At 37.0% G+C, this 26,900-nt stretch overlaps 3 protein-coding genes across 14 annotated transcripts; 1 reads left to right on the top strand and 2 right to left on the bottom strand.

Moving 5' to 3' along the window:
- Positions 1-1,127: 1,127 nt before the first annotated feature.
- On the top strand, positions 1,128-14,181 carry LOC140797260 (UTP--glucose-1-phosphate uridylyltransferase-like). 12 transcript variants are annotated; one of them, XM_073150595.1, is made up of 14 exons: positions 1,128-1,277; positions 1,717-1,832; positions 1,988-2,053; positions 2,405-2,481; positions 4,027-4,107; positions 4,216-4,262; positions 10,768-10,820; positions 10,894-10,969; positions 11,079-11,135; positions 11,228-11,311; positions 11,403-11,501; positions 11,573-11,677; positions 12,826-12,897; positions 12,985-13,317. In XM_073150595.1, exons 6-14 carry the CDS (start codon positions 4,257-4,259, stop codon positions 13,009-13,011), a joined length of 579 nt encoding a protein of 192 aa, XP_073006696.1. In that variant the 5' UTR covers positions 1,128-1,277; positions 1,717-1,832; positions 1,988-2,053; positions 2,405-2,481; positions 4,027-4,107; positions 4,216-4,256; the 3' UTR covers positions 13,012-13,317. The 12 variants fall into 12 exon arrangements, 8 of the variants coding, with proteins under 8 accessions (XP_073006696.1, XP_073006737.1, XP_073006668.1 ...); XR_012110615.1 differs by lacking the exon at positions 2,405-2,481 and adding an exon at positions 11,843-12,560 and having other exon boundaries at positions 1,128-1,832; XR_012110614.1 differs by lacking the exon at positions 2,405-2,481 and adding an exon at positions 11,843-12,560 and having other exon boundaries at positions 1,128-1,832; positions 12,669-12,897.
- LOC140797251 (nudix hydrolase 23, chloroplastic-like) lies at positions 13,734-22,897 on the bottom strand. The gene is made up of 7 exons (XM_073150555.1): positions 22,574-22,897; positions 21,625-21,756; positions 16,208-16,284; positions 15,068-15,203; positions 14,832-14,972; positions 14,588-14,646; positions 13,734-14,123 (listed from the first exon to the last, which is right to left on the bottom strand). Exons 1-7 carry the CDS (start codon positions 22,832-22,834, stop codon positions 14,063-14,065), a joined length of 867 nt encoding a protein of 288 aa, XP_073006656.1. The 5' UTR covers positions 22,835-22,897; the 3' UTR covers positions 13,734-14,062.
- Positions 22,898-24,301: 1,404 nt separating this feature from the next.
- Positions 24,302-26,385, bottom strand: LOC140795107 (peptidyl-prolyl cis-trans isomerase FKBP18, chloroplastic). The gene is made up of 6 exons (XM_073147492.1): positions 26,117-26,385; positions 25,835-25,905; positions 25,668-25,754; positions 24,942-25,091; positions 24,800-24,859; positions 24,302-24,587 (listed from the first exon to the last, which is right to left on the bottom strand). Exons 1-6 carry the CDS (start codon positions 26,346-26,348, stop codon positions 24,525-24,527), a joined length of 663 nt encoding a protein of 220 aa, XP_073003593.1. The 5' UTR covers positions 26,349-26,385; the 3' UTR covers positions 24,302-24,524.
- Between the last annotated feature and the right edge of the window lie 515 nt (positions 26,386-26,900).

Here is a 26,900-nt window from a genome sequence, read left to right as displayed (position 1 = left end):
GATATTGGTATTGATATCGATATCGATATTAATATCAGTATTAATATCAATATTGATATCAGTGTTGATATCAACATTGATATCGATATTAGTATTAGTATCAGTATCGATCTTAATATAAATATTGATATTGATATCGATAACAATATTAATATGAGTATTAATATCGATATCAATATTAGTATTGATATTGATATCGTTATTGATATTGGTATCGATATTGATATCGGTATTGGTATCGGTATTAGTATCGATATTAGTATTTGTTTTGGTATCGGTATCGATATCGATATCAATATTAATCTCAATATAGGTATTGATATTAATATCAATATCAGTATCAGTATTAATATCAGTATCGCTATTGGTATCGATATTAATATTGATATCGATCTTAATATAAGTATTGATATTGATATCGATATTGATATCAATATCAGTATTAATATCGAGGTCGTCGTGTGTTAGGATGCCGATGAGGATGGTGGCGTTGGAGATGGGAAGGCAGGGAAGTTGTTGCAGAGGATGATGGTGGGCGGCTTGGTTAATTCGCTAATTCCCCACCTTAATTAATGTAAATATAACTGAAGGGTAAACTGGGGTTGGGCATCACGTAGACCTTGTTGGCTTCTATTGGTAACAGCTGCAAGATATTGGTTTTAATGTGCATTTGGTCGTGCTTTCAGGTGGTCCTTTCCTCGTGTTAGATGTAGGAAACAGACCCCGTTCCAAAATTTCCAAATTTGGAATGAGGTGAAGCGTTTTAATAATTTCCAAATTTTCCATTTCAGAGTCAAAATATTACATCACGCTCCCGTTCCACACAGCAAACAGACCCACAGATCTTTACATCAAGATAGAGAGAGAAAACGTAAAAATTTAAAATAATATAAATGAGTTCATATTGAGCGAACAATGGTGACATTTTATTAATTACCACAAATTTTAGATGATATGTCATTGTATCATAGTTTTACCGGAATTATAAATGTTGGAATATCATAGAATAATACCGGCATTTAAGAAATGCCGGTAAAAACTAACCCGTCAAAAAAACAAAACTAAAAAAATAAAAATAATAAAATAATAAAAAATAAATAAATAGAGTAGTGTAAGATCTAGACCCTGAGTGATATTTTTCCTCTTCTTGATAGTGAAAACGAGAAATCTGGCTTGAAGTGGAGATGCGGAGCAGATCGAGTGGTGTAAGATCTAGACCCCGACTGATGAATGATGGTGCCTTATAAGAAGATCTAGACCCCGACTGATGAATGATGGTGCCTTATAAGAACCCCGCGCCTCCTCGTTTTTATCTGAGGATTTTGATAGATTCGAATCACATATAAATCTGTTAATCGGCAAGTCATTCAGTGGTGTCAAACACCCCATCTGATGGGGCTAAGGCATCTATATCAGTTGATGACGATTTGCCTAATTATACTTGTGCCAATTACCTCAAAATTCAACCAAGATTTGCCATATTATTGCTATAAGTTCTTTCAGAATTTTCCTTTTCCTTCAAGAAGTTGTACATAGTCTTTTATAAATGAATATATACCAATATCCACCTACAACATAATGTAATTAGCAAAACATTCTCAATGAGGATGCCTTCAAGGTATAGTTGAATATAGTCAACTTATCGTATCTTAGTTTTTTGGGCTCATCATATATTTTGTATGTATAACTGATGGATAGAAGTGTATTTCTATTTAGTATCAGGTTTAGCGTGACATAGGACAAGGCTTTGGCATTCTTGCTTCCAAGTCCCAAGTACCCAAAGGAGATAAATGCCTCTTATTCTTTCCAAGAGCCTGCAGTAAATACTTGTGGTCATTCTCCTCCTGACTTTATTTCTTCAGTTGCTTCAGTATAATATCAGGGTCCATTTCACCTTTTGGACCACATGATGAATATGTGATTTTTTTGCTTGCATTAGAAGGAAATTTTTTGTTCTGCAATTGACTTGTTTTAACTCTATTGACAGAAAAAGGAGATGAGTTACAGAATGGATTAAAAGTTTTAGAGCAATATGCAAAAATACTTGATACACGTAAGTCTTGGTCTTCGATTTGTGGCATTTTTTTTATTACTCTGGCTCACCAGAAAGTTTTAGTTCGATGCTATCTTTTTTTAATTATCTGTCATATATTGTATATTTGTCATGAATTTTCTCAAAATGCAGTAATTCTTGATAACCTCCGATTCTCTTTCTCACACTATTTTCCAGCAACTTTATTTTCAGAATAACTTCTAACTTTAGAATCATGTTAATATAAATCGTGTCCGGTTGGAGGTGCTGCTGCAAAACGATAGCTGACCTCCTTACTTGGTAAATTTTTTTTACTATGTAGGTTTACTGTAATTTTTTTTATTGATCTATTAATTTTACTTTAATTTTCAGGTCAACTTATGATGAAGTGGAAAACAGTAGCAAATTTTGGATGTATTGGGTGTTTCATCTTTTATATTAAGAACCTTGTAATGTCTTAGAATTACTTTCTTTTCGTATATAATCACTTTCGGATGGTTGTAAACATTATCTCATGTTTAAGTGTATGATTATATACTTAACTTTTCTGGATAGTTGTGGATATGTACATATACTTGCATCTTTCTTTGAAAATTTTATGAAAGATATTACATTTGCAAACTTGTTTATATGGCTGTCTTTTTTATATAGATATAAAATTTTGTTGGTACTAGTATTTTGATTGCAGTATGCCCCAAAATATTTGATTTCAGCATAATTATAGTGCCACAAAAATGAAAAATAATAATATAAACATGCCAATCAGTTTTAGTGGCATTTTTGTAAATGCCACTAAAGCTTATAAAAGTAATAGAAAATCTACACCGGAATTTATAAAAAAGACACTAATTATTGGTTGTTTATCGGCATTTGATTAAATGCCACGAATTATATCTACACCGGCATTTATAAAATGCCACTATATATTTACCGGCAATCGGTGAAATGCCACTAATTGTTAAGATATTTATCAGCATTTTTGCTGATTGTCGGCAAAACCTTTCACCGACAGTCGAAAATGCCATGAAAAGTAATGTAAATGTCATTGTTTATAACTTTCGTCGGCACATTATATGCCATTGAATATAATGAAAACGCTGGTATTGACCAACACCGACACGGCTTTAAGTGGCATTTTGTTAAACGCCGATATTAATCTATAGTGGCATTTTGACCACTTTTAGTGGCATTTTCTGACTGGCTGGTAAGTTGCTTCCAATGATTTTGACTCAATAATGTTCCGTGGTGCAACATTTCATTTTCATTGTTGGATAACATATTGTATAAAATAATTTTGATCACATTTACATCCTTGTTCAAGGTATTCTTTCAAACTTCTTATGTATCTTAATCCATCATTGGCTCAATTTATTAACATCTATAGGATTGCCTAAATGAGTAGTCTTTGGTACTACAAGGATCAGTACATTAGGTTGATTTTTAGCAGGTTTATAGTTCTTTATGTAGACTCACTATAAATTAGTACATATTCTAAATTATCTTCAGAACTGGTATATATTTCAACATGCACGCAGTAGAGAAAGGAACAACTGATCATATTTTAATTGCTGCATTAGAAGCATTTTGGGATCACTTATATGACTTTTCTTTCATTCAGCTCTTTTTTGGGCAAGTTTTCTGTCATTAGCGCTATCATATCTATTCTAGTTTCTCCAATCAATTTTGGGTTTCTTTCCCTCTCATAGCATTTCTACCTGAATGAGACAAAGTATTTTGAGATCTTACTCTGTCTTCTGTTTGATGTATTCCCATCCTTAATGAACAGCGGAAAGCTTGATGCCTTGCTATCTTAGGTTACCATTGGAAAAGAATATAACAGTTATGCAAGCTATGTTATAGTTTCATTCATTTCTAAATTTTAGTTTCATTCATTTCTAAATTTTAAGTTTGAATCTTTTAAATTTTAATATATTTCTTTGCATAGTGCATAGTTATTGATCTAATCATCTAAGACTCTATTTATCTCCTTTCAGGGCAAGGAGTATGTCTCCACTGGGCAAGGTAGTATGTCTCCATTGCGAACTCAGACAACTTAGGTGCTATTGTTGGCATTAGTATCCTTATGTGGTTTACATCTACTTTTATGTACTTCTTCCCTGGTTGAAGTGTGGTTTGTGGATTTTTTTTAAGTCACATGTCATATCCTTGACTGGCTAACTCAGAGATCCTAAATCATTTGATCCACAGCCAGAATGAATACTGTATGGAGGTATTTAGCTCTTTCATTGCACTTGATAATTAGAATGCCATGAGGCCATATTCAAGTTTTGTATTGCTGCTTAGGTTACTCCAGAAATTTTGGCTGATGTTAAAGGTGGCACTCGATCAAGATCGGGTGTAGGAAAACACTCCGCATAGTCGGAGGAAAATATTCGTCAAATGTTCTCTCATAGCCAAAAATTTATGAAACCACATGAGTTTGTTTCATATCTTCTTAATCTACGTTTCTGGTATATACGCCCTTCACATATTTAAATTGTAGCTTGGGCAAAAATAGGCAGAATTACGAGAGAGGTGAAGAAGACAAGTGGTGGTGATAGAGTGGACGCAGGTAATAGGTAGGGTTTGCACGAGGTGTTGTTGGATGAAGGAAGAGGGGGGAGAAGGTGGTCGGTATCCCAAGAATAAGAGAGTAAGAGCTTTGGCTCGGTTGGATGATTTCGTTGCCCACCATCTCCTTGACAAGTCTTGTGATCTCCTTTTGCACAAATGGGTACTGGTAGGGCCGCACATTAGCCAGTTCCTCTCCGGGAGTAATCTCAATGTGGTAGTCTTAGGGTTGAGCCGGCAGCATGCCGCGTGGCTCCTCAAATACCTCGCTGAATTCTTTTAGTGAGGCAGACAAATCAGTGGGTACTTCTTCCTTGGCCTGGCCTTCTTGACCCTAAATTAGTTGCATTAAAAGTCCATGACATCCGTGCCTTTGGCAATCCCACCATCGGTTGAAGTTGCACTCCAAGCCGCGGTCAAATTTCGTCTAATCACACCCGCTTGCCACTTCGTTTGAAGTCCATCCACATCTTTGAGAAGTCAAAGGTCACCGGTTCAAAACTTTGCATCCATTGCGTCCCCAGTACTATGTCAGCCCCTCGTAAGGCCAATGGGTGAAGATCCAAGGTGAAGGAATTGCCCTGAATCGACCCGCAACGTCCGAGGTTGATGTGGGCATCATCTTCAATTTGACCAAAATAAAGTTGCTTGAGGCCAATTTTGATCTAATTGATCTAATTAGGCTTAACTTATTTTCACATTTAATTTGTTGAGTTGATTTTTAATTCAAATAATCAATTGAATTAGTCAATTGATAGATATGGTAAGCCTATATGCGGGGGATGTCCGCATTGAGTTATTACCTAAATTGGGTTAGTCAATTTAGGTAAGATGATCAATTAGAGTCATATTAGGAAATAAGTTTCTATTAGAATCAGCTAGAATCAAAGTTGTTAACCTATTTATGGGTTATTGCATGAGATACAAAGAACGATTGTAATAATATTTATTTAAAATCTCTCATTTTCTCTCCTACGGTCTTCTTCTTCTTCTTCTCTCTCTCTCTTTCTCTCTCTCTCTCTCCCCCTTTCTCATACTCAGTCTTAAGATTCTTCTCTAATCTCTTCTACTTCCTCTCTAAACCTCTCTCCTTCTTTAATCTCTACTTTTTTTTGTTGGTTACTGCTACTGTCCAGAAGATTCCAGTAGTGAAAGAGAATCTTTTGATGCCCGGACATGAAGAGGACTTGGTTTCAAAGTAAAAGCACTACTATTCCATTTATTGGTAAACATAAACTCTAAAGTCTTTCCTTACACCATATTTTAGGTCTTTCTACTATTAATGTACATGTTTGAGAGTTGAGGAAGTTACTGTCTTATCTGAGTGGCTTTCTCTCCTTCCATCTAGTAATGATCATTTTAATCAATTAACTTCTTATCAGTTATTGCTTACTATATTTTAATTTAGTTACTTGTTTCAGTCGATTGTTCTCCAAAACATTGCATTCATACTAGATTTGCACCAGTGTAGGCATGCATGGATATCTCGGCGTGGATCTCCTTGCTGCCCTCCATTGCTTCTTGGTCTTTCGCCACATCCTCTAGTTCAACTTCCATTATCTTCTCTTCTTCCACATCCTCTAATTCATCCAACACCATCACAGTGGCTGTCGGTTGGACACATTTGTGCCCGGGGGTGAATCGCTCATCACAGTAAAAACATAGCACTTTTGCTCTTCTATCTTCGACTTGGGCTAGAGTAAGTCCTCATGGTAACTTCGGGAAGGTCCTCTCACTTCTGGTTGTGATCGTGGAGGTATCCTTGCACCCATTGCTCTCTGTGGAGGCGCCGACACAAGATGTGTGGCTGTTGTTTGCCAAGGCACTACTCTAGACTCCGTGGTGCTCCAGCCCCCTTTTGCCGCTATTCGCAGCTCTTGAAGCTTCTCTTCTATCAACTGAGTTGTTGCAAAAGCATCCAACAATGTGGCTGGTCGGGCGGCCTTCACTTCGGCTTGAATGTCCCGTCGAAGGCCACTAATGAAGTTGCTCTTGAGTTGAGAATCTGACCAGCTCCACACTCGATTGCTAACATGCTCGAACTCTTCTTGATATGTTCTCACCATAGTCCTTTGAGTTAACTTGGTAAGAGCGGCCTAGAAATCCTCATAGCTGGAGGGTCCAAATTGGACGCAAATCGCGTCAGCAAACTCCTCCCACAATCGATAGGGTTAAGCTCGATGAGTGGCCTGGTTTCATCGAATGGTGGTGTCTTCAAGATGGAAAGATGCTAATAACACCTTTTGGGCATTAGGTTTTCTTTGGTATTCGACGAACTGCTCTGCTCGGATAACCCAATCGAGTGGGTCTCCTCCATTGAAGGGTGGAAAGTTGAAGGTGAACCGTCCCTGCACGAATGCCTCGTTCTTCTTCATATCGGTTGGGTTTCCTTTCTCTTGGATTGAATCTAGCATCCTTAGGATGGTGTCGTGGGGTTGCTAGTTCTTTATAATCTGCCCACTCATCGTCATCACTATGGAGTGATAGATCCGGTGCTCGGTTGCAGTGAAAGACTGACGGTGGTATGTTGTGTCTTTCGGCTGGAGTGGTATTTAAGCCATTCGCAGATTCTGACTGCAACTAGGACGAAAATACGCAAAAATGGGAGTGATGATGGTGGTGACGGGTAGTGATGATGATAAGGTTAGGGATGATAATGGCAATGAGGGTGGATGGTTTGTGGTCTTTAAGGGATAAGGATGAAGGAGAAAGGGCTGAGATCCCAATGAGGAGGAAGGACTCGACAGACGAGGGAGATTAGAAGATCATCGACGTCAAGATGGCGCATGGCTAGGGCTTGAACGAAAGAGAAGGGGAGATTAGGGTAGAGAGACGAGAAGGGATAGAACTCAATATTTATTCATCATAATCTTTTTGATTGCCATCCATGTTTTAAGAGGTTAACCAAACAAGCCAAAAATGATAATTATTAACCTTAGAAATAGTAAATTTTTGCCGATCGCGTTCGAACGGGGTTGAACGCTTTCGAATGCGTATTTCACGTTTTCTATCAATGCGAACATATGCAGGCGTTCGCACGCAGGTGTTCGAACAGGGTCTGCGCGTTCGAACGCACAAATTGCATTCTTTATTGATGTGAATGCCTGTAGGCGTTTGAACGCACCCCTTCCGCGTTTGAACGCGATATGCAGAATCCTTATTTTTTAGAAATAAATAACTAAACACAATAAGAAAAGATTTTCATAAGGTGTATCCATGCTCGAGACGACTCGGTAAAGTCTGAATCATATCACTAGTTCGAATCATGTCACATAACAATTCACTACGCTTTCGACATCCTATCCGAAGGTGACTAGTACACAAGTAGGATTTTTCAATTTATGTTGTGCTCGTAGGCACATGGGTCTACATGCAGATACAACTCAATTAGCTGATGCAGGTCTACTGGTTTGTTCCATCAGTTGTCCTCGAGGCTGCAATTTCGCCCAATTGATTCCCTCCCTCATGGCTTAGATTTGCCTCGTCGTTGGGGGGTGGTACTTTCAAAGCCATCTCTCAATGAGTCCACAGACTATATTAATGTCTTCGCACACACTAGAGGCTCGTCACCAATGGTTGCTGATGGTGCCGACGAAACCTCCATAACGATGGAGATGAATTCTTGGTCCTCCATGGTCGTGATTTCCATTGGTTAGCTTTGGATCGCATTTTCATTGTTGTCCGAGAAATGTTAGCTCTGATTCTAGTTTTACAAACTAGATCTGGAACGATCCATTCGCAGGATGATGCTGAGAGTTTTATGGGTAGAAACCTCGGAAGTCTTAGATATAATGGCTTTGAAATGAAGTCAATCGGGGATCGGATGGAAATTATGGTTAAAATAGTAGAACAAGGTAAAAACGGGGCAGAACTGTAAATATTCGATGTTGCAGCTATTGTCGAATGGTGGCGAACGACCAATGGTAGTGGACGGCCGTAAAGTAGGGTGATTGCTAGTGGAAGGATGTGGCTAGGGTTTGAGAGTTCAGAATATTTCTATGGCTATGATCTACTCCTAGAAAGATAAATGCGATCTAATGGCTGCATTAAAAAATAACGACGAAAAAAATAATTTGACTAAACTTAGATTCATTCAATGATTATTATCAATACATGTTTACTCCTATTTATAGGAGTAAAAATTATAAAGGATTGGACCTAAATGCAGATTATCTAATTTATTTAAAATTTAAAATAATAAGATAAAGCTAACTAACTAATTTAACTTGACACTAGGGCTGTCAAAATAAACGAGCAGCTCGAGCTCGGCTCAGGCTCGGCTCAGCTGAAGCTCGAGTTCAGCTCGACTCAGTTAGAAATGAGCCGAGCCCGAGCCGTCAAAACCGGCTCAAAATTAATACCGAGCCGAGCTTGAGTTGGAGTCGACTCGCTCAGGCTCGGCTTGATAGGCTCGATAGGTATTGCTACTTGGCTGCGAGTCCTAAATCCTAATTAGTCAAGACAAATGAACGGCTGGGATTAGACCATCAGGAGATTCTGGGGCGAGCAAGGATGAGGCAGGCAATGGGTCACGTGCAATTCCCCCTCGGGGCGAGTGCTAGGAGGGCTTGTTGTGGGGCCCAAAATTTGCTAGCTGGCACTTTGCTGGCATTGCCCGTCCAATCTCTAGTTCTCCATTGTTCTTCTAAGGGTAAACTGGTAAAAAACATGTGGCAGATAGTGAGGTATGTGATCCAAATAAGTGTAACACGTCACCATCTCGAAATTGCACTCGATTAGGCCTCGAGCTGTGGATTGCACTAGCTGTCGAGCATCCGAAACCCAAATTCTATGGAACGAGGTGAAGGAGAGGTGCTTCTACTATGGAACATACTATAGCCTTGCGAACGGAATAGCTCCGGCCCGGAAGCTAGGAGAGGCGACGCCGCCGCTGAACGAGGCAAAGGAGAGGTGGATGCATTCGGCTATGGAATGAGGTGAAGGAGAGGTGTGAGGCGACGCCGCCGTTGAAGCTGGACGAGGGGTTGCTAGATGCATTGCCAACGTCCTCCTCAAGCTCGTGAGCTCATCCTCCTCAAGGAGAGGTGGATGCATTCGGCACCGATGCTCATGAGCTCGTCCTCCTCAAGCTGCCGCGGTGCTGGCCACCTCGTCCTCCTTCGCCAAGCTCCGCCTCCTCATCTCCTCCTCAAAATGTCGGCCACCTCATCCTCCTCAAGCTATCGCAGTGCTCGGTTTGGGCTTGATCTGGCTCGGTCCAGCTCGATCCAGCTCAACTTGAATGAGGCTTGATAATAGGCTCATTTCAGGCTCGAGCTTGGCTCGGACTTGGTCTAGCCCAACTCGGGCCGAGCTCGACTTGAGCTGAGCCCAATTATAAGGCTCGAAATTCATTTTGAGCCGAGCTTGAGCCGGCTCGCTCAGGCTCGGCTCGTTTACACCCCTACTTGACACGGCTTGACTGACTCAACTCCGATAGTCGGATAATAACACACCCTAGCTTGTGCCATGCGCCAATATTCTATCGGCCCGGCAAGTATCAACATGGCAAGTGTCGATGCCATCCTTACCCACAATTATATCTCTTATAACTAGCTCGACTCCCTCTTAATGAATTGCTTCCCATGTTTGGTTTGTAACCTCAATCACCCTCGATGTTAGTACTTTGCCTCTATGACTCTCAAGATAGCAATAATCACAATCATTACTTCTCTTGGAACTCTACCAAGATGAAAACTTTAAGTAGCACCTCTACTTTCACAATGATAAAGGACTCCTTTTTTTATCTTCTCCAATAGTGTATGACGGCTTTTGAAAGTCACCCAAACCCTCTAACAACTCTTTCCTTTTAAGTAAGTTAACCTAAAAGTATATCAACCAAGACTTGAAATTCATCTTCAATTCACCAATGCACTCAAACGGCAGGAAGCCCATTCAAATCCCTGAGCATTCCATGCAAAGGAAATTTAAGTCCGATCTCTCAGGTAAAAGTCATTCAAAGCACGTGTGGACATACTGTTCATTCAGCATTGTTCATCCATTTGAACACTTTGGGAAACTCAGCTTCTTTTTTATGTTCATCTTTTGATAAACATTCTGCTGCAACTCATACACAATAAACTAGGGAAGATCATGAATAACTTGTTTAGCCATGAATTTGCCAATTACAAAACCTAACATATTTGGTTTTTCTCTTGATCTAGGTCAATGAATTCAAATCAATTGAGAAGTCCAAGATTTTCAACACCAATAACCTGTATGTGAACTACTAATTTTATGCAACTTTTGCAATGAACATCTAGATTGTAACTAGCAGTACTAGCTAACAGATGGGTGAACTTGAAGGCTATTAAACGGCTTGTTGAAGCCGATGCACTCAAAATGGAGATTATTCCAAATCCTAAGGTAATTTGGAATGTGAAGATTATTTGAATAGTTATTACATTTTTCCAAAACATCAAGAAAGCAAAAAAAAAAAAAAAAAATAGTATGCTGATGAAGCAGTAAGTTCTAGGAAGTGGATGGTGTGAAGGTTCTTCAATTGGAGACAGCAGCTGGAGCAGCTATTCGGGTACTTTTTTAAATAATATTTGCTTCTAAATTTTTGTATGATATCATGAGAAAATCTTATTATCCGACACTTTCTAATGGTTCTTGAATCAGTTCTTCGAGCATGCAATTGGAATTAATGTTCCCCAGTCGCGATTTCTGCTGGTGAAGGCGACATCAGATTTACTGCTTGTGCAGGTTTATATGGATCCTATCTGTCTATGACGAAAAAACCAATTTGGATTTTTTTTTTCTTTTTTTAAAGCTTAAAAAGAGTAACTTTTTGCAGTCTGATCTTTATACCTTGGTTGATGGCTTTGTTATACGTAGCAAAGCAAGATCAAACCCCTCAAATCCCTCCATTGAACTTGGGCCTGAGTTTAAGAAGGTAAAGCTCATATATAAGAATGGTGTTATCAGTGATGTCGGTCTGTGAATAACTCATTCCAATAATTGCAGGTTGGTAACTTCCTTGCTCGCTTTAAATCCATTCCCAGCATTGTCGAGCTTGATAGACTGAAGGCTTCTGGTGATGTATTGTTTGGTGCTGCCATAGTGCTCAAGGTAATTTGGAAGTGATTACATTGCTTCTCATTATGCTATTAATTGTTGATATATCAATTTCATGTCTTGTTTGAATTTCATTCTATGTTGTCATGTTGTATAACTTTTAGTGGATCTTGCTCAAAAGTTTGCTCTATAAGACATCATAGTAAATGCTTTTGCAAGGAGGACATCATCATCTTCATGCAGTTGAAGAATTGTATCAAGTTAGCTATGATATTTTAAAAAGGACTTCAAGAAAGAAATTGGGTGATAGAGAACAGGTGACCAACCTTGGTGGCTTTGCCCAGTAGGCTTGTGAAAAGCTTGACATGACTGCAGGAGATACAGGATGTGTGTTCTACCAGGGTTGGCTCAGTGGCTACGCCATTGACTAGGGTCTCTGTTTAGAGGGAAATGTAGGGAGACTGGAGAGAACAATAACTGCAAGGTCCCAACAGCTACAGCAATGGAACAAGCTGCAACATGTTGTTTGTTGCTCCAGCAATAGACAAGGCAATCACCCAGAAGAAGTACTAGCTTGTGTTGGACCTATGATTAGTAGGATCCCATGCCCAACTAGTTTCCAAATAAAATCATTGTGTGAAATGGGACGAAAAGTGAAGACCTTAAAGATTGTCTCCTTCACATATCAAAGGTCCGAAAAGTCGGTAGCATAATGTACTGATCTGGGTGCAAACATGAACTGAATGACTAGGTATATTGCATTGGTGACAATTATGACAGTGAGGTATATTGAACTCCTAACTTCCAAAAGAGAGTAGCATCATGGGACTTTTGGTGGCATATGACATTTACCTTCAGGGGACTATCAACTGTTTTAGATCACTGATACATACTTGGCTTGAGGTAGAGAGCTCCTAAGAGGTAGAAGGATGTTAAGGTATCATCTTATGCAACATTCTCATAATATTCTAAAATTTTCTTGTAATATTTCAATATCGCAATATCATTGTTGGAGTATTCTCATAATATTTATTCATTTGTATAGATGGTTCTTCGTAAGAGGCTGATTTCGATTCCAGAACTGATACTTAGAGCCTTGAATCTGATATATCCAGCTTATCATTGGTGTCAGAAATAGTAGTAATTATTGATTTTATCTGGCTACTGAAGTACTGAATATTTGCTAATCTACTTTGCCAAAGGGCAAGGTGAGTATCACAGCAAAACCTGGGGTGAAGTTGGAGATTCCAGATGGAGCTGTGCTTGAGAACAAGGTGATAAGACTGCCAAATACTATTCTCTCAGTCATTGTGTCTATAAACTTGAAGTACACTAATAAATCTGCATCTTGCTTGTTTCAGGAAATAAACGACCCTGAGGACTTCTGAGGATATGTTATCCTCCAAATTTGTTTTCATAATGTCACATAAATCTGTTAGGTGCTTTTTACTCAATGTGAGGGTGTGTCTGTAGCTTATATGCACCGTTGAGGTTATGCTTATTAGCTTATTTACCTCGTCAGAGTTTAAGATATCTATGTTCCTTCCAGTGCTGCAAGGAGACATGACATGAAAGTATTAACATTGGATTTGTGTATTCTTTTCAGTTCATAATTGATTTAGTGGTTGGATTTGCAATCAAGAAAACCGGCAGTTCAAGGAAACTGAAGGTTAATGGAAGAGATTGAAAGTAAATGGTAAGGCCGTGTTCTAGTTTTCCAATAGGTGCCTCGCTCAGACTTGATGCAATGAATATTTTTCAAACATTTTTTTTTTGGAGAGAAGTGAAAATTTAATCGTACCTTAATTAAAATGATGCTGCACATTTGAGAGCAACTTAGTGCATTATCCTATTGGCGACTTGGTGCATTATCCTATTGGTGACTTGGTGCAACGAACATTGTGGTCTAAACACTTGAGAGCAATTTTCCAGTGAGAGTGAAACTGTGGTCGCTTTCAAGGCACAATATCTCACCAACAAGAAGGCTGTATACACCCTGGCCATTAGCAAGAGATTTATCCACTGAATGATTTAGAACTTCTGAATTTAATAAAGATTGAGACCTTTTTGACTTCGCACCAGAAGTAAGATTAAAAAAGAGAAACAAGGGTTGTTCAACAAAAAAATAAATTATAGTGATCATCTTGATTGGCAAACGAATTGCTTATCTCTACTTTGATGTTCTGCTACAAGAGAAGGCACCACTTAATAATGCACAAAAGAGAAATTCAATTTGCTAAAATGCAAGTTAACAGAAGAGAAACACAAGAGCCTGATGGAGACTTCATATCAGCATCAATTTTGAAATATTCTTCAGCATCCAACATAGCAGCATAAATTTTTTTTCTTTTCTTCTTTGAGAAAGAATATAACAGCATATATTTTCCACCAATCTCTGAATGATTTCCAATGTTTCAGAAGGAAAAGAATGCGACTTTCTCAAGAATGCAGATAGTAGTCCACATCAAAACCACGGAGATCAGATGGGCTTGCACCTGGTCTGTCAAACAAAGTAAGATCTCTTATGAGGTAAACTGAGAATGCCGGACAAGCCTCTGCTGGAGTAAACTTATTTGATTTTAGAGGAAAGGAAATAAAACTATGCAATTAAGGAACAACTGTATTCAGAAAAGATGGACAGCAGCAGGCTATTACAAGAGTGTATCAAAAATGACGAAATCTATCACCTGTATTTCCTACCACAATCACAAGTTCTCCAACTGACCTACTGAATAAATGTTGAGGTGTACATGGATGAGTCGTTTAGCAGTGCTTGACATGTGGTTAAGCCAGCTCGTCTGGCTGGCATCATGCAATATCTTATACTCAAGATCACGCAATATCACATAACTTTTTAGTAATGTGAAACTGTAGATTTGTGTTAATTGACGAGTTTGAGCAGCATAACACCCTATAGAAGGTAAAAGTAGGTTTAAAGACCAAAAGTGCATAAACGAAATGTACCTCTTGTTTATGGTGCAATAGTGAAACTTGAGGTTTCCAGCCTTGATATCTTCAATGTACTGCAACCATAGAAAACAAAAATTAAAAATAGTTTTAATTTGCTAACTTCAAAAATTAGTCAGACACCAAGTAGATTATATTTTTACTTCCAGCTAAGAAAAAGAACAAACAAATAAACAAAATTTGAGTATCCTAACTAAAGGAAAAACAAAGACAATGGGTACCGAAGTAAGATTCTAGGTACCATCTTCAAGGTAACGATGATTGATGAAAATGCCAGAGATTGAAATGGTATATCATCAAGTGCAAAAAGTTGACATTCTAGGGACTCAGGACCCGGTGAAAAATTGGGTGTCTTCAGTCTTGCTCGAAAAATGATGTAACTCTGTACTGCATATCAGATTGGAAACACATCAAGAGCTCCACTCATAGTTAGACAAGTAATCAAATTTATTTTCTGACAGAACTATGCTATCTCACCTGGCCAATGCGAGGAATATCTAACTGAGCAAAAGGTGAAAGTATTTCGACTTCTGCACATGCTTCTTCCAAGGTTTCCCTGGCTGCTCCTTCTGCAGCTGACTCCCCTACCTCCAAGTAACCAGCAGGAAGAGTCCTGTACAACTGCTGCTTGTAAACAATGTAGACCAGCTAGACCGATATCTAAATAGACCTATTTAACATATAATGTATAAAATAAGAATCAACTTGTTGCATGGCACTGAGAAATAACAAGTTGGCATGTCCTACTGACTATACTGACACATGACAAATTTATTAGCATTGTGGCAACAAAAAAGAAAAAAGAAATGCAAGCTTATACCTTTAAAGACTAAATTAAGGATTTTCAATTCATCTTTTGGTATGAACTATGAAGTGCGCTTATAAAAGATGTTACTATATGTTTGCACTAAAAGATCATACTGTCAGCAGATTGCTTTTGAGAAGAGCTGTGCTGTTGATGCTTGAGAAGGAATCAATGCTAACAAGAAATCAATCAATATCTTGCCTATATTTTTTGCCCCTTTTAAGGTGTAAGAATGCACCTCTCTTTTTAGCTCTGTAATGAAGTACCTCATTTCAAGTATCAATCTGGGAAATGTGATAATAATGAAAACATTTCAAACACAGGTAGTTCCATGATGAAGATAGACTGAACTGGTAGAAATCAGTATAGATGATATAAGAAGGAAGTAAATAATGTAACTTCACCTACATGCATTTTATCTATTCGGTCTTTGTTGGCAGGATGTAAATTCTCTAGAAAAGTCGTGCAGCCCATAGTGAAGAATCAAAATTAGGCAATGTAAACAAGATGTAGAGATTTGTAATAGAAGTGGTACCATCAGGAATTTCAGGTTGACTTGCTAGAGCACAGAACTCATTTTAGAGAGGGCGATGAAATGTTTCTTATCTTGAATTGTGCAAAACTGTTAGATGCATGTCAACTTAACAGTTAGTCAAAATGGTTCAGATGAGACCCACATTATAATTTATAGCAGCTCAAGAAGAAAACAAGTCAACCAACAGTTTATTGAGTATCTGCCGACCAAAGGAAAATTGAACAAAAATAACTTCCAATAATCAAGGAAGGATAAAGATAAAAGAAAAGATAATCACCAAAGTCCATAAGATGGTTCGATCTTCCTTTTGCATAGCAAAACCTTGTTTTCATGCTCAACCAGACAGCCAACTACCTGCCAAAGAATGCATGTAAATAATGAGAAAAATAGCACTTAATGGACAGATATTTGGATGGATGAGATGTCAACACATTCAACAATCAAAATTAATGTTTTGTCACATAGCACAGATGCCAAACTTGCCCAGATAACATTACGGATATAGCAAATGGCATGAACACACCTGTTTTCATGGGTGAGATAATTGATATATTCATATTTTACTCATGTTCATACCTTATTGGCCTCATAATAGATGCCATGAATTGATGTAGTGACAGAGATGTACTAGCATGATTTATGCAGTTTTTTACAGGTTTTTTATAGAACCTAGTGTGTTCTTAGTTTTCTAAATCCATTCCTCGAGAGAGAATGGATTATTAATTAGGAATATTTTCAATATTGCTTGAGGAATATCAAATAAATAAGCTTGCTCACTTCAGAGATAACTTTTTCCTTATTATGGAATATAATCTCCCATTCCATAATAATAGCTAAATATCATAATAGCCTTATTCTATAATATAAATATTATTCATCAAAATTATATCGTATACTACATACTAACTCAATTATTAATTTACTCTTGATGTCTATATCATCAATCTATTTTATATCAAATCAAAGGGTATTCATCATAATTTAATAAAAAATATTTTTCTCATATTTTCTTTTATTTTATATCACATTAAAAAAAATTATTAAATCCTTGTTCCAAAATAATAGTGAACATAGAATTTAATCCTCATTCACATCTAGAATAGGGTTGAAATAGTAATAGCAATTCTTGTTAGTTATTATCAAAATGACGAATTAATTTTAGGAATAACTATTCATGTGTTCACTTCTATTATAAAATAAGAGTATAATAATTATCTGTGATGTGATACAATACAAAAGTAGAGAAAAAATTACTAAAATACCCTTTGATTTGATATAAAGTAGCTTGATGGTATACTTATATAAAGTAGCTTGATGGTATAGCTAGGTATGCAATGCAAGGGCGGGGAGCTAGGTATGCAATGCAAAGGCGAGGAGCTAGGTATGCAATGCAAAGGTGAGGAGCTAGGTATGCAATGCAAGGTGAGGAGCTAGGTATGCAATGCAAGGGTGGGGAGCTAGGTTATGCAATGCAAGGGTGGGGAGCTAAGTATGCAATGCAAGGGTGGGGAATTAGGTACGCAATGCTACGGTGCTAGCTATATAATACTATTAGATATGCAATGCCAAGGTGCTTGGTATACAAAGTTAGGGCGATAGATATACAATGCAAAGGCATGAGCATTATGTATGCAATGCTAGGGAGCAACCACTAGGTATGCATTGCTTTATATCTCATCGGTACATATGCAATGGCTATATAAAAAAATATTATAAATATTATAATATTTTATAGTCGATAAAAATAAATTTTTATTCTACATGGAAAATGTATTTTTAAACATAGATTACTAATAATAAAATATTTGCACATTCATCAATTTATTTTTTCCCAAATTTCTTATTTTATTATTTAAAGAAAGAAAAAGGATTTAATTAAGTTAATAGATCATTTAATAGTAAATGTATTATTTTATATTTGAATAAATATTTTACTTGATAACATATTAGTTTATTAGTATTATACTTCTAATGTTATTAGTACATAAAAACTATTTTATAATAAGATACTTATAATTAGACCAATTAAATATTATATTATTAAGTGTCATCAATATTTATATATTTAAGTATATAGATAGAAAAACAATATTTAATAATAATAATACTTTTAAAATGTACTTTTTCATGGAATATTAAATTATTAACATTTATACTTTCTATGTTGAATTTTATTTATTTAGTGTAAAAGAAAAAATATCATAAACATTAGATTATAAATTTATTTTTATTATGTTGATGCAAATCGAGTCAGGTTGGAGTGCATCATGAGGACATTGGGCTAAAGGTGATTATATGGCCCAATCTGCCCATGCCCAACCTAACTCAACCCGGCCCGGCCCGGCCCCAACCTGAATTGCCAATAGGTGGCACGGGCAGCCCTTTGCCCGCCCGTCGGCAGACCTAAAAGCCCGGCTCAAAGCTCGAAGAACTTTACCCAATTCAAAACAGATCTGAAGACCAAAGTATACAAATCCAGATGGATCCAATTCAGAACCTTACATCTAAATGGATCTTATTCGTCTCTCTTCCCAGATCAAACACCAAAAACCCCAACTTTACCCAATTCAAGACCAAAGAAACAAAGCTTATCACGAGACGTTGAGATCCAAATCCAGATCTCCATTGAGATCCAAAGAAAGGAAGCTTACTGGCCTTTATGGACTGATGAACGCATCGGCCTAGGCGACCTTCATCACCATGCCAACAAGCAGCATAATCTCGTGCTACGCCGCTGTGATGGTGTTAGTCGTCAGCAGTTTCACCAAGATGCACCCACTCTGTAGATCTCTAGCGACACACGGTTCACCAAGATCCCACCCCAGCTTCGCCGCCACGTTCTTCGTCATCGCCACCACCGTGTGTTACAGACCAGATCTGGAACGATCCGCTCATAGGATGATTATAAAAATTTAGGTGGTAGTAGCCTCACGAGATAATGTTCTAACGGCTTTGGTTTCACATTAATCGAATGTCTAGATAGAAAGATATAATTAAAATAATAGAGCAAAGTCAGAACAAGGCAGAATAGTAAATATACAACGTTGCGGTGGTTGTTGGAGGGTAGCGGACGGCCAACGGTGGTAGTGAATGGACGTAGGATAGGGTGGCTACTGGAGGGTGATTGTGGCTATAGGTTGGAAGTAGAATTAGAGTTTCTAACTTAGATCTACTCCTAGAAAGATAACGACAATCTAATGACTACGGTAAAAGATAAAGACGATAAGTAATGCAAGGTAAATAAACTTAACTTAACTTAACTCAATATTCCTTCCATTTAATTCATGCCTAAACAAAGAAGCTCAGATCCTTTATATATAGAGGTCCTTTATATAATGAGCCCCTTGGACTAGCCCTAAAGGTTTATACGACTCAAATTAGGACTTGCATCAAATACTTATATGACTCAATTGAACTTGACTTAGATAGCTTACATGACTTAACTAGACTTGCTTTAAGTGCTTACATAAGAGATAAACATGACTTAGCTAAATCAGTCTTTCTTATCCTTCTCGGATTGATTCTTCATTCTGCCACAGATAAGTCCGAATCTGGAGAAATTTTGAATATGAAAGTTGCATATCATGACGTCTTCGATCTTCTCCAAGTGGTTTCGTAATATTCAGTCGTATATGGAATATCCTTTGAATATTCTCTCAAAACTGCGCATAGCTGAATTAGTTAACTAATAAATTCTAACCTAATAAGACTAATTAAAGCAAATAAGCAGATAAAATAACTAGACTCAATCCATTGAGTCCAATCTCCCATTGATGTGATCCAATCTGACACGGTTCGCATCACCATATTCTTCATGCAAGTGTACGTGTGCGACGTCATGTCGTTCATCACCCCGGCAACGTTTGCCGTCACTATTATGTGCCCGACGTGCCATTACTATCGCCACGAAGAAGAAGACTAACTGACAAAGATGGAGGATGTTGGGAACTAAACCGAGGGCAAAGGATCCTTCTGTGTGCAGTTCAAGCTTGAACACTTTCGAATGCTTGAGGGTTGCAAGAAACCTTTGATGTTTAGCGCAGTGTAGCGCCTTGATTATTAGATTAAGCCTTGTTGATCTTCAATCTACTCATTCCATCATTCAATATCTCGGCCAACTGCCCAATTAAGCTCGGTCTGGCCAGACCAACTTGCGAGCGGGCTGTTGAACAGACTGCGCAACCCGGTTTGCCCAACCCGAACTCAGCCCGGCCAGCCAGATAATCACCTCTACATTGGGTTCAATGGATCGAGTTTATATATTTTTTTAATTAATTTATATTTATCTTTTATATAAACCCTTAAGGTAAGTCTAGTTAAATCATGTAAGCCTCAAAATGCAAGTCCAATTAAGTTATGTAAGCCTCTAAAGTAAATCTAATTAAGTCATGTAACTCTTTAAGACAAATTCAATTAAGTAATGTAAAACTATAAGACAAATCCTAGTTCAAATCTTGTTAGCCATTAAAGTTAATTCTGGTAGGACTCATTGTACCCGATCTCTATATATAGAGGGGTTCAGGCTACTTTCTTTAATCATCCAAGCATCCATTGATGAAATTAAAATCATTTTAGCTTTGAGTTTATTTTAGAAGTAAGTGTAAGATAATCTAGGAATAAGAGTAAATTAATCATAGCCATTTGTTTTCCTAGGAGTAAATTTAAATTAGAACCCTAATTCTATCTCCAACTCATAACCACCGTCACCTCCATGAGCAATCCTACTTTACAACTGTCCACTACCACCCTTGGTCGTCCGCCACCCTCTAATAACCATCGCAACATCGGATAATTATCAATATGTCCAATTCTAGCCTTCACTGTTTTAATCTTATCTTTTCACTCCGACTTCAAAATCATGTAAAACAAAAGCCATTAGATCTGTGATTTCCAAGCTTCCTCTTGTTAAATATCATAAATTTCTTACATTCATATCGGTATGTCCAACTAAATATTATATTAAGTAATTTTGTAATATATTTTTAATTTTAAGAATTTACTATTAAAATAATAATTAATAATAAAATTATTGTTATTATCATCATTATATGAAGTGATATTATGTATTATAGGTGTTTGAGAGAGAGAAATGATAAATTATGATAAAACATTAAAAAGATGTTTGAAAAAGAAAAGAAAGTAGTAATACATTATGATAAAGATATTTGAGAATATTTATAGTCAAATCAAGGATAAATTAGTAAATTGGGTATGTGGTATAAGATATAATTTTGATAAACAGCATTGCATTCTAGAATATGGCTATTCTGATGTTTAGATATTATTATGGAATAAAGAATTATATTCCAAAATTAGAAAAAGGATATTCTGAAAGTGAATAAGAGCTTAGCAAATATTGACTGTCAACATGGGCAATAATTTGTAACTAATATGCTAAAGAAATTGGTTGGGATTAGTTATCATGAAATCGGATGTCTTAGTGCCTTAATTACTTGAATCTCATTACTTTACTTTTTTATTGTTTTTATTTATTATTTTAATTAGTTAATCAATTATTTTTGTTATTCAATCATTCAAATAAAGTCTAGGTTTAGTCATAATCAATAGTTAGTAAATTTAATCTATCTCCATGGAATGATATCTTACTTATCATTATTATTATTTGTCTGACTCATAGGCTTGCAAAATCTTACAACAATAATATACCAAAACCAGAGACTTTCAGAGTCATACCATTTTGGGGTTCTCATAGTGAATTCTCCCGCATACTGTACAAACTGCTCTAACCTTCTCCTCTCCATCTGGTATAATTTGTTTTGTTGGATTTCCACAAGCTTGACAAAAACTAACTTTGGGCTTATGTACCTGGAAAATTTAGATACTGCATATATCACAATAAAGCAAGAACTTGACCTATTAAAATAGCTTCCCAGGAATTCCTTAAATTGAAACCAAACAATAGATTAAGACAATAATAATCTAAACAGTGAACTCTGCTAAAACTACATCAAATTTGTACATTTTCATGTTTCACTTCTTTTGAAACACTAGCTTACAAAGAATTCATACATACAATTTCAGTTATACAACAATCAGGATATCAAAAATGATAGATTCAAACAACCACAGGACTAATATGCAGACATATATCCACTCTGACAAACATATTAGTTGTAGCATGCAACAATCAAGAAAAATCAGCATAATTTCTATCCCGTACCATTTCTTAAGTCAATGTTTCACCAATTTTAGTCACTAAACTACTTGCTTAAATCCATAGTGCAGAAAAAGTCAAAAAAAAATTATAAACCTATATTTTGCATGAAATCAAGAGTGAGATTCTCGTTAAAAATTCAGCACAATAATTCCAAATGTTCCAACCCAACTTCTATACAGGAAATAAATAAGAGAAAACCATCAAACTAATACTCATGATCACTAAGCTCTGCTAAATCAAACCCATCTTCTGTTTAATTTTACTTCGTTTACTACAATCAAACCAACCATTTTCCTAAACTAATTATCACTTTTGAGCTCAGCAATAAGATAGAACAAGCTCTATTCACCAACTCTCACAAAATTTCCATGAAACCGAGCATAATATTCCTATCAATCACTCGTCAAAAAAATTCAATTCCCCAAACCCTCAAACACCAATTAAGAAACACAACATAAAACTCACCACAGGCGGCGCCACGGTGGCTGCCGACCCAGTGTCCGCATCCGGGTTCGGCTCCGAACCAGCCGAAGACATTCTAAACGCACCAAAAATGCCTCCGGATGTCGAATTCGAGACGGGGAAGAAGACTCCAAGGGGGAAAGCGGACAACGCGGGCTTGGGCAAAGAGGCGATCTTGGGGAGGGAGGCTAGGCTACGAGGCTTGCAGTGGTGGAAGGGCGAGACCCCGAAGCCGAGAAGGAAGAGGTGGAGAGATCTGAGCATGGTTAGGTGAGGTTTAAGAGATTGAGGAGGGCGTAGACATCGCTGTAAGGGTTGGTGGTCGAACTGGAGAGAGAGAGAGAGAGGTGATATAATATCGAGGGGTAGCTTTGAACATGTCTTTTACCATACTAACCCTCATGAGTTTTTTTTTCTTTTTCCTCTTTTCACACTTCAAAAATTAAATACAAAATTAGATATATATTTATTATGCCGGGACGACGAGTTTTAAATAAAAATTATTTTTCTATTAATAACTTATATTAAAATTTAAAATTTAATAAAATAGTTAGTTAAATCTTAGAAAAAAATTTATATAAATTATTTTATGTTACAGTGATTTATATTCAGTCTCAGACATAGGGTAATAATCTTTTAACATTGACATTAGTCATTTGTTTGTTTCACAATTGAATGTTACACAACCCGTCTATTTTCTAACTCTTTCCTATTTTTTTCTCTCTAATTCTTTAATTGCTGTGAGAGATATGTATTCATCCTGCACTTGAGTATTGATATTATGTGATCTCTAACATAGCTTGTTACTCTCTACTCTAATGCATGTTTCTTTTGCTGTACACCACCTATTATATTGTAATCGCATATATATATAGTAAAAAATAAGATGAAATATACAAAACGTTCTATACTTTTATAATCATATATCAATCTTTCTCAGACGGTGCGACAGAGATGTGGTTGATGTGATCCCAACCTACGAATCATACCGTCCTCACAACCAAGGAAGTCATAGCTTTGAAAGAAACCATGGCTACCTTTTGAGAGGAGATGGAGAAGAGAAAAGAGGGAATCATTAATGCAATCATCTCAAGGGTAAAATAATAATTTCAAGTTATTAATAAATTAGTTTTTAAAAGTTATATGGAATAAGATAAGATAAAATATTGAATTAGTATAATAGAATAAGATAGATTGTAATTTAGTTACTACAGTAGGATAAGAAGGTATATTTTAGATTAAGCCTATTCTCATTTCTTGTGAACATTGGCTCTAACCTTCCTCTCATACTGAAAATAGTTGGCCTGGCCTTGCAGGACTCTTTGGGTTCTATGCATTGTTGTTGTTGTGGTGCAGAGGTCTTTGTTTACTACAGCTAGAGTGCCTGAAACAAAGGGTCTTCCCCTGCCATTTGATTTTATTTTTTTTCTTTCTGCAGTAATGCCATTTCTTCAAATGACCCTTGCCATTCATTTTGATACTTCTTTGCAACTCAAGTTGAGTCCGATCAATTTAGATATATATACACTTGTTTTATTCTTTTATTTGCTGTTTCTGTTACTTTTTGTTAGAGCTTGTTTCAAAGTATGCTTGGCATCAGGTTCCTCCTGTAATTCTAACAAACAAAAAACAGTACCATGATTAGTTGCATTTGTTTCACAGGGAGGTGCATGGAAAGAGGAGAAAAACATATGGTTCCTTTATGCATATCTTTACCAGCAAGATAATAAATGGCAGCTAATCCAGCGAATTCTGATAAAAAGAAAATATGATTACAATGTATGGTTTTTCAATAGATATTACAAACTCAACAAGATAAAACTGTCTTTGCAGGGCTAGTGAATGTAATTTTCCTGTAAAAAGAAGTCGTAACCCAGGGAACATCCTGATTGTTTCCTTTAAAAGCAAAAGGAAAGGATTAGAGAGAGACATGGCTGTCATTGATATGCATATCTTATTTTTCTGCTGGAGATGCAACTTGCAAAAGCTCCACGTTCAGTTCAAAAATAGCTCCAGGCTGCAAAGATGGAAAATCAAGAAGGGAATTAGATGCTTCCAATTTTAATACATAAGTATCATGTACATGAGTCGTCTTCATGCAGATACGGTGAGAGAAGAAGTACAATCAACATCATAAATGCATAATAGATGGGGTGTTTTCAGATATTTCATCAGCTAAAGCTAGGTAAAATTAGCATGTTCATTGTAGAAGTTTGATTTGATCTTTACCGGGATCTCATTCATTCCCTTCTGTCCATAACCGAGCTCTGGAGGAACAACTACCGTTCGCTGCACAATTTTGATGGAATAATGTACTAATAATCACTAGAGAAGATCTGAAGGACTGGGTAAAGTTTCAGCGTATATTTACCTTCCCCCCAACCTTCATCCCTTCAGCTACTGAGTATAAAGCTGCAGGTGGTTTGGGGGCAGCCTGGGCTGAATAAAGCCCATTTGAATTATCTACAAATTCCCGTTTCCTCTCTTTGCCTGGTGGTGACCCGACAGTGAATTCGTAAGGCTACTAGAACATAGAGGAGATTTGTTAAGGAAAAATAAGCTTTCCACAAATATGAAAATGGAGAGTGCTTCAGAGAAGCCTCTCTAATGCACTGAAAATTGATGATAAACAATGTTATTCAGTCATGCTCTTCAAGTGATGAATAGCTTTTCCTGATAGCTTGATAAGCGGAAGCCACAGAAACTTAAATCAGCATCCTATCTAGTAAAATGTTACTAGTATGAGTGATTCATATGTGATTTCTTTCATCTGTCAAATGCAGCAGAAAGAAAATTGACACATGAATTTTAGTCTTTCATGCGACAAGTGCTGGTTCATCAAATGAAAGCATATAACCAGTCACCTGATTACCATAGTGAGATTGGAAATCATGTTTTAACAAGAAATAAGTCCTCAAGTTTTGACCTCTACGACATTCACTTCAGAGAGGAACTTTTAGGTGTTTCAAATCTTAATACAAGATAATCTCCAACACAGTGCTTCATCCTAGTCATAACAAGGTGAATTTGAATAGGTGTTTCTAAGATTAAACATTCCTGACTAAAAACCATGTGATGGAAGATTTGTAGACATAACCTGTGCAATAGTGCGGTTGCCAGCTAAGAGTTTAGATTCGCGACTCGATACTGCAGTGATGCCACGATACAGGCAGTCAAAATGTACCTAGTAGAAGACCATATGAACACTGAAGACTACAAAAACTTCTTTAATCATATCAAGAAAGATAATAACACCAGCCTAACCTGCACAACCGAACCTTTCTCCGCAATTGGGCCCTTTCCCTCAATAAGATCATAATACTTGAGGCCATCAGCTGCTTTGACCATTAACCAGATTTCAGTCAAAGTGAAGAATAACTAATCCACTAAAGCTAAAATCCCAACAAATGCGTCACAAATCTTAAAAGACAAGCAATGCATGGAAAACAAAAAATAAAAACAAGCTTTTATCCCACAGAGGCATTTCAGCAAATGGGAACGAGTCATGGCTTCAATAGCGGCAAAATTGAGAAGAAAACAACTAACGGCTAGTTATATACTCCTCGGGAGAGATGGTCTTCCGGCTTCTCCTCTCCCTGGCTTGAGAGGGGAGGGGCAAAACGGTCAAAGTGCAGGGCAAGGAAGAGAGAAGGAGAGCATCTCTTCTCGAGATGGGTAGTCGGAGATGAGGAGGATTCGCTGCTTCCGTGGTCGGAGAAGATGAGAGGGTTGCACCGTTCGGAAGCATAGATTGGAGGCTGTTGCGTATCGAAGCCATAGCCGTTGAAGCCTGCCCGGCCTTGCTTTCTTTCTGGTTATATCCACAGCCCTTATCGGAAATTACAATAATATCCTTCCTAAATCCTAATTCTGGTCCAGTGACTGGAGAGGAGAAAGGGGGCTAATTAGTCTCTTTTTTTTAAAAAAAATTTTGACAGATCTCACCGGCTATAAAGATAGGAAAGTGACTGAGGGGTTTAAGTAAAAAAGGACTGAGAGGGGGCAAATCTCATCTTTAAAAGGGTGTTTAACCCTAAGTGTCATTTATGCGTATAAATATTTACGTTTTACTTTTATCATGGAAAAGCTCATCTTAGTTAATCTCATTTTTTAGTCTTAAATTTTTAAAATATAAACTTGATTAGATATAAAAAAGATAAAAAGACGTTTAGTTACTAAAGCGGTTTAGGAGTTCTATACAAGTTCAGAAGACTCCCTAAACTCAAAGCAAACAAGGCCGTTGAGATACCATTCATGAGACTAGTTATATGCTTAGGATATTTTATCTTTTTAACTAAAATACTCTCTCTCCCCCTTTTATCCCACCTTT

The sequence above is a fragment of the Typha latifolia genome, chromosome 1, assembly GCF_019914945.1.
Source record: "Typha latifolia isolate L0001 chromosome 1, TyphaL0001v2, whole genome shotgun sequence".
Classification (NCBI taxonomy): Eukaryota; Viridiplantae; Streptophyta; class Magnoliopsida; order Poales; family Typhaceae; genus Typha; species Typha latifolia.
The sequence above is the reverse complement of the archived record's forward strand: the minus strand, read 5'-3'. Positions and strand labels throughout refer to the sequence as shown.